The following is a 7,139-nucleotide window of genomic DNA, read 5'->3' as shown; positions in this document are numbered from 1 at the left end:
CATGTTGTTTAATTGGGTGTGCTCAAGCCTTCGGCGAGAGCACAACCTTTGTTCTCTCACATATATATTTATTTATTATTTATTTTCGCCCCCCTAAGGATCAGTCAATATTTGGACTACATACACAACGGCGGTGTCAAAAGGTTCGTCTTGGTAGCGATTGCGTTGGTTGTATTTTTATTTACATTCCGTTGCATGGTTTAAGTAGAAATTGCGTTTTTGTGGTGAAAAGTGAAGCTAACGGTGGCTAATTTGCTAGCCACAGTCACTGACGTTACTAACGTCACGAAAACACGCGTGACTACCTGTAGCAGAACATTTGTTTCACATCTGTTAACTTGGGGGATAGCTAGGCTAACTATAGCTTTACTGCAAGGCAGCTGCAGGAACGCCACAAGCAAAGAGGCCAGGGTGATAACTATTTACTCATTTTACTTTGTGATGTGAAACACAATTATGAAGTGTAATGTACAATATTAGCTGATATTATTAAGGAAGTAGGCCCACATCTACTTTTGGAAACGGTAGTCTACTATTTCACTGAAGCATTAGCATCATGACATTAGCCTCTGTTGCCCGGGCAACACATACTACAGTGGTCTATGATGCATCTGTTTTCAATCTTTAAAATAAACATTCCTCACAAATACATTTTCGTTGTAGGATTTATTATGACATTACATTACAAGTAAACGATTTGTGGGTGAAATTATCATTACCTGTGGTTTCAAACCAGTGTTGCTCACTGCAACGCTGTACAGTAGCCTACGCGAGACACTACAAAAACATCTACACAGCTGTAGGAAGTCAAACGGCGACAGAACATGTTCGGCACTCCTCTTATTTAAATCAAAAGTCTATCTAACTACTAACCTGAACTTCATTGCCACAGCCTAAACGTTGTCAATCTGTTCATGAAAATAATTAATTTCAGCCTAAACCGTAAAACGGAACGTTTTTTTTATGAATGAGCGATTTTCCACTAAATAAATGTCAAGCTTATTTACGTTTTGGGGGCATATTTTCAGTTAGCAGATGGGACTGTCTGAATCGCGATTCCATCTTCTACTGCCGGGTAACGTCGTAGAATAATCTTCAAAGGGGGTTCTTTATTAATGAATGAATGCAATGAGTAGGCTACATGCCTGAAAATATCACGAGAAGGGAAAAACTTAAAATGACGTTTAAGTCATAGAGATTAGGTCCATTTTTACACCGATCTGCCAAATGTATTTGGCAGACCGACGCAAGCAACCGACGCAAGCAAGCAACCGACGCAAGCAAGCACACCCTACAATTTCCCCAGAAATTGTACCCTCTCTAATTGTAACTTGTTTAACTACATGCTCTTATGGTTCTTCCCTTTGGCATTTCCTTTGGTTGTTCACAATGTGTGCTTCATGTTTTGGCTACTCGCAATGTTTTTGTGGCTCTCTTGTTGTTATTATCAGTGACCTATGCACTTTGTAAAGCTCTCTCTTGGAAGTCGCTTTGGTTAAAAGCGTCTGCTAAATGAATAAATGTAATGTAAAACTGTTCACACCAGACGCGCATTTCTCCGCGCCGGTCACCAAGCCTTTCTGCTACTCTGAGCTTTCCTTTACGCTGACATGGTACATAAACATGGCATTGGCTATAACCCAGCATTGATCCTTGGCCCCGTTCGTCGTAAGGGTTGAAGCTAAGTTAATCAATTGTCCCTTTAGCCCGCTAACATTAGCGAGATGAGTGAGAACAGCAAATATCTGTTCGTCAACGGCTGATCCGCATCCAAATCATGTGGTTAATTTCAATCAGGCTAAACTTATCAGGGAAATTGCACGTGCACGTCCTACTTCAAAAGGCAGGAAAGGTCGATCCCCAAAACCGTGATTTTCTAACGGTATTATGGCGGAAATGACAAACGTTAAAGAGAGAGCGGTGACATTCTCGCCATCGGAGCAAACGATAATAATGAGTCTCTACGAAGACTATAAAGAAATAATAATGGCTAAGTCAAACACCGCCACTGCTGCCAGAGCAAGACAGGCAGCTTGGCAAAAAATTGCCGATAAGCTAAATGCGTAAGTTTTGGGAAAATGTATAGGCTCATCTTAAGTGCCTCATTAACCCAATCAGATCACATTTCTTTAAATGTGCCTGCTGGCAGTAGGCTTAATGGAAATTAATCATCGAATGAGATCTTGCTAGCGAAAATAATGATCTCAACTCTTACAGAATAAGTAGGCCTAGATAAAACCAAGGCCAAAGAGTATCTAATTGATACGAATTCATAGACACTTATGATGATGTATGTACTGAAAGCGCTTATTTATCATGTACTATATATGTGCATATGCATGTATGTGTAGATGACCATATAGAAGTATGAGTTTGAATATGCATGTGCAAATCTGTGTATGGGCGGATCACAGTATGTATGTAGGCTATGTATTATTCAATCAATTGAAGCAGTGAAAAGAAACTGTGTTAGATTCTCTCCGTATCATGAGTCCACTTTAATCATTTCCAACAATAATGATATGGTATGGTGTACTAATAACACTGTCATATAATTATGAGTGCTTTCAACCCCCATGTAGTTGCAACCCAGCCACTAAAAGGACTTGGGAGCAAGTCAAAGTGAAGCACAAGAACATCATTCAGGCTGGTGAGTCAATACAATATGTGCCATGGTAATGTATTGAACAACTTGTCAATGTCATATCCTTCATATTTTAGCAAACAAGAAAAAGGCGGATATGATGAAGACGGGGGGAGGACCCCGAGGTCCTGAGCTAACCCCTGCTGAGGAGCTGGCCCTGGCCAACAACAGGGGTAGGCCAATTATGCAGGGCATAGCTGGGGGCAGCTCCTCTGGAGAGGTGGTGGCAGGAGAGAATCCGTATGTCCAAGGTAGGTGCACTTCATTCTATGAGTTTCCTTCATAATTAGTCATTTGGTTAACCATCGTCACATTTTGCAGTGGCCGGAGGTTCGATCACACTCCTGCAGCCACCTCCCAATGTGTTGGTCAGGGGAGAGGAGCCCACTGATGTAAGTTGATATTGCTGCATCATTGTGTAATGATTCGAAACATGTTCATAGTGTGTGTCTTTTCAAACCGAAGGCACTTTCCCACAGTTCCTAATAATTCCTAATTCACTAACAGGAGGTTGGTCTAGACGATGAGGACACACTTTCCGCCTTCTCCAGCGATTTGGTAAATGCAAGTTGTGTTAACTAATACTCCTATCCCACTCACTCCTGGCACTCACTACATCAATGCATTCCTTTAGGCAAATCCTGTTGGACCACGGCCTGCTCCGCCGGAGCCTGGCCCTTCTCGCTCTTTGGGAACTGGGGATGGGGAGGTGAGTTCTCATTAAATACCCTCACATTGTGAGGTCTGAGTTTAGTTGGCCTCTGACCACCACACTGAACAAAGTTATGAATGGTTTGTCTTTTTTCCAGACTGACACTGAAGATGTGCGCACGCTATACAAGCGCTACTTGCGTGCGAAGATTCACAACCTCCACTTAAGCTCAATTAAGCTGGATTTGGAGGTTAAATTGCTTAAACGGCAGCTGAATGTAAGTCTAACCCTGTAAAGCAAAGCTTTGGCTAAAGTATTTGTGAGCTTTGCCATGAATTGTAACTAAACTGAAAATCTTATTTCTTGTGCACCTTCATTTACAGGATAACCAATAAAGGGGGAAAAAATAAAGGCTTTATTGTACAACATGGATCTCTTACATTATTCTTCAGCATGTTCCTCTATTCAGAATCAGAAAGAATAAGGATGCAAACTGCAGTGCATTGTGTGCGGGGGTCCCAGAGTCAGTGTGGTGCAGTGGGCTTGTTTGTGAGCCCCTTGTTACATTTAGTCAGCAATGATCCTGCTTGCTCTCTTGCTGGTCCTGGAGTGGAACAGGTCAGGGTGGGACCAAATGATCTGCTGCAGTCTGCCTTGGTCCTTGGCAGTGAAGGTGCAAACCAGACTGAGTTGGGATGGACTCGATGATGGCTGAGGATGGACTATTAATGGGTAACTTAAAAGCAAAGAGGGTGGCTAACCAAATAAATGAAACATGCAACATAAAGAACATGAAATGAGTCCAACATTACCCAAAGTCATCTGGACAGCTATCTGAAATGATGCTGGGCAATTATGTCCCTTGCAGCCGGTCCAGACCGCTCATCGAGATGGATCGGTTCCACATCGTCCTCAGGATGGGCCACGATCACTGGGACCCTCTCCCTCCTGAGAGTGGCCACATTGTGGAGCACGGCACATGCCACCGTGATCGCACAGGCCCTGTCCGGTTCCACCCTCAGCCCCCGCAGACAATTAAATCTGCCCTTTAGTAGGCCAAAGGTCATCTCTATCCGTGCCCTCGTTCTAGCGAGAGCACCGTTGAACCGCACTTCAGGGCCTGGGGCTGGCTCGGGATAGGGGGTCATGAACCAGGGCCTGCAGGCGTAACCCCTGTCTCCAATTAGGAGCCCATCATAGTTACCTAGTATATGATATGAACAATGTTGGATCACCTCTACATAAAATAATCAATTTCTGAATGACATGAGATTTGCTATACCTTGCTCAAAGCTGTGGCATAGTGTGGAGTCTCGGAATATCCGGGAGTCGTGGACAGACCCCGGCCACTTGACCTCAACATTTGTGATCAGGCAAGTGGAGTCACAGATCATCTAAGATGAATTGCAGTCAAGTCATGGGTATTGTACAGTACATGGGTAGCCTACAGCAGGCAATTGCAAGGTCCATGTCTATTGTCAAAGACAAATGATTGTTTTTAGAGTAATGTAATTTGAGGAAAATTATGTAATAAGTACCTGCACATTAAGGCTGTGAAAGCCCTTCCTATTCACAAAATCGGCCTCGTTTGGCCCAGAGGGCTTTTTCAGGCGGATATGGGTGCAGTCCACTGCGCCAATGACATTAGGAAACTCTGCATAATGATAAGCTCCATAATGAATAGTGATAAGAATGCATTTTCATGAAATGGTCAAATATTTATTTACTCAATTACCTGCAATTGCATAAAATCCCTCTTTGATGTCATTGACTGGGACATGGCCTGGGAATATGATGAATTTATTCATCAGCTGGTTGAGCGCCAAGTACACTTTTCTTACAGCAACGCATGCTGCGGCTTTGCCAATGTTTTCTGCATCGCCTACACTGTATAAAAATGTACCTGACGCAAAAAACCTCAAGGCTATGCAGAGAGTCTGAAGCACAGTTAAAGCTCTGCTGCGGCGTGTGAGATTTGCAATGTACGGCCCGAGAAGGTCTTGCAAATAAATGAGTCCTTGTCGGCTGAATCGATATCGCTCAAACAGAAACTCATCCGTGTGACACAAAGGATCTTGGCGATCGCGAATAACTCTATCGGTATGGAAAGCTAATCGAACTAGAATAGCTCCTTCGTCAACTGGGTCTCTCAAAAAGGGAGCTGCCATGTTTTCTTTTGGGGGTGTGGCAAGCTTATCCAGCTACACTTATGTTAGCCTGCTCTGGAGCAGGTTAGTGCTAATTGATATGTTACCATGGTGATTTATCCAAAGTTGCTTCCACGAACCAAAAAGAGGGGTGTTTTTTTATCTTAGCCTGAAACTTAGCTCGCTAAACCGCTTAGCGAGCTACGACGAATACCCCCCTGATCTACGTTGTCCTTGTAAAATTGTTGCTGGGGGTCATACAACAACTCCCTGTGCTTTTCAACTTCGAGAATAATTTAAATCGACTTGGGGGTTCTCTCTCGGTAGGCTATGTCTGCACGCGTGTGTGTTGTGTGCTACAACACACGTGTGCAAAACAACTACGGGCATGCTAGCTCAACAGATCAATCCGTTTATTTTCATTCGTTTTCATCAGGGTAACCACATGTAAAGGCCGTTCGTTACCAACATTGTGTAATTATAAAGTCTACAACTTTACAAATGTTCACCGTAGTCTACAATTAATGGATTAAATCTTTTTTTTAATTCAAATATATCAACTAATATGGTGTATTTCATCATCCTGAAGCTGATTTTGAAAGCGTCTCGCGAAAAAATTCGACCAGCTGCCGAAACGATCGCTGCAGATCGCAGGCAATCGCGGCGCTTCGCAGCCAGTGTGGTCGGTCCCATTTGATAACATGGGCGGCGAAAGAAAAAAGGAGGCGCTTCCAGGCGCGTCGCAGCAGATCTCAGCCGATCGCAGGCAATGTGTCCCAGGCGTTACGCTGTCTGCGGACATGTTGCTACGGTGTTAGTAGGCTTATGGGTGAAATAAGAGAGGACACATATTAGGGATGGGAAGATTCACTGATTCGCATCGGTGCATCGGCATAAAAGCTCACGATGCGATGGCCCGGATAAAAAAAGTGCACCGGATACAATGTGGGATGAAATCGCGATGCATCGTTTCTAACATCTTTGCATCGGTATAATCTGATGTATTTATATAGATATATGTGCATGCGAACACTTTTGTCATTTTTTTAAAATTTGACCAATGATTTGTGACCAATAATTTTATATTTAGATCGTCTCTTAAGCGCGCTCTGGTCTCCACTGCTGTCAGTGGCCGATTCTCGTTAAGTCTGTCTGCCAAGTTTCGCGCGAGTTGGAGGCGTGTTCGGGAGTGTTACCATGGCGGATGAAGACTTACACATCCCTACAACTTGTAATAAATCCCAGGTTTGGCAACACTTTGGATTTCCGAAGAAAGATGTTAAATTCGATAAGACCCATGCAATCTGCAAAATATATATATATAAAAATAAAAGACTAATTTAGCTACTCACCTGAAGAGGCAACATGGTAAGACGTCTGCCTCCTCCTCGGATTCATCTATGGCTACAGTGGATAGCTCCACCAGTAGACCTAGCAAGCAGACTGAGCAAAGTATTGCCACTTTTTTCATGCCCCGATGGCTACCAACTCAGCTCGTTCTAAAGCAATAACCGAAGCCATTGCCTTCTTTATTTGTAAAGATATCCAGCCTTACAGTGTTGTAGAAAATGAGGGCTTCCAATACCTCCTCAACATACTGGAGCCGAGGTACCACATTCCAAATAAAAAACTATTCACAGAGAAACAAATCCCTCTTCTGTACGAGAAAGTAAAACAAGAAGTAGCTGAGTCATTG

General features: G+C 43.3%; 2 protein-coding genes across 2 annotated transcripts; one reads left to right on the top strand and one right to left on the bottom strand.

Annotated features, from left to right (window-relative positions):
* Positions 1-1,738: 1,738 nt before the first annotated feature.
* Positions 1,739-3,691, top strand: LOC136967942 (uncharacterized). Its single transcript, XM_067261942.1, has 7 exons — positions 1,739-2,650; positions 2,722-2,895; positions 2,966-3,036; positions 3,152-3,202; positions 3,279-3,353; positions 3,454-3,573; positions 3,680-3,691. The coding sequence occupies exons 1-7, from the start codon at positions 2,518-2,520 to the stop codon at positions 3,689-3,691; spliced, it is 636 nt and encodes a 211-aa protein (XP_067118043.1). The 5' UTR covers positions 1,739-2,517.
* A 435-nt stretch (positions 3,692-4,126) lies between these two features.
* On the bottom strand, positions 4,127-5,464 carry LOC136967941 (putative nuclease HARBI1). Its single transcript, XM_067261940.1, has 4 exons — positions 5,032-5,464; positions 4,835-4,950; positions 4,579-4,690; positions 4,127-4,500 (listed from the first exon to the last, which is right to left on the bottom strand). The coding sequence occupies exons 1-4, from the start codon at positions 5,462-5,464 to the stop codon at positions 4,127-4,129; spliced, it is 1,035 nt and encodes a 344-aa protein (XP_067118041.1).
* Between the last annotated feature and the right edge of the window lie 1,675 nt (positions 5,465-7,139).

Source organism: Osmerus mordax, chromosome 23 (assembly GCF_038355195.1).
Source record: "Osmerus mordax isolate fOsmMor3 chromosome 23, fOsmMor3.pri, whole genome shotgun sequence".
Taxonomy (NCBI): domain Eukaryota; kingdom Metazoa; phylum Chordata; class Actinopteri; order Osmeriformes; family Osmeridae; genus Osmerus; species Osmerus mordax.
The sequence above is the reverse complement of the archived record's forward strand: the minus strand, read 5'-3'. Positions and strand labels throughout refer to the sequence as shown.

Excerpts from the sequence above, each read along its gene's own strand:
- LOC136967942 (XM_067261942.1), top strand. The coding sequence starts at position 2,518 with ATGATATGGTATGGTGTACTAATAACACTGTCATATAATTATGAGTGC. Across the intron at positions 2,651-2,721 it reads CAAGAACATCATTCAGGCTG|CAAACAAGAAAAAGGCGGAT; the intron begins GTGAGTCAATAC and ends TTCATATTTTAG. Across the intron at positions 3,037-3,151 it reads GGGGAGAGGAGCCCACTGAT|GAGGTTGGTCTAGACGATGA; the intron begins GTAAGTTGATAT and ends ATTCACTAACAG.
- LOC136967941 (XM_067261940.1), bottom strand. The coding sequence starts at position 5,464 with ATGGCAGCTCCCTTTTTGAGAGACCCAGTTGACGAAGGAGCTATTCTA. Across the intron at positions 4,951-5,031 it reads GGGATTTTATGCAATTGCAG|AGTTTCCTAATGTCATTGGC; the intron begins GTAATTGAGTAA and ends ATCATTATGCAG. Across the intron at positions 4,691-4,834 it reads TTCACAGCCTTAATGTGCAG|ATGATCTGTGACTCCACTTG; the intron begins GTACTTATTACA and ends AATTCATCTTAG.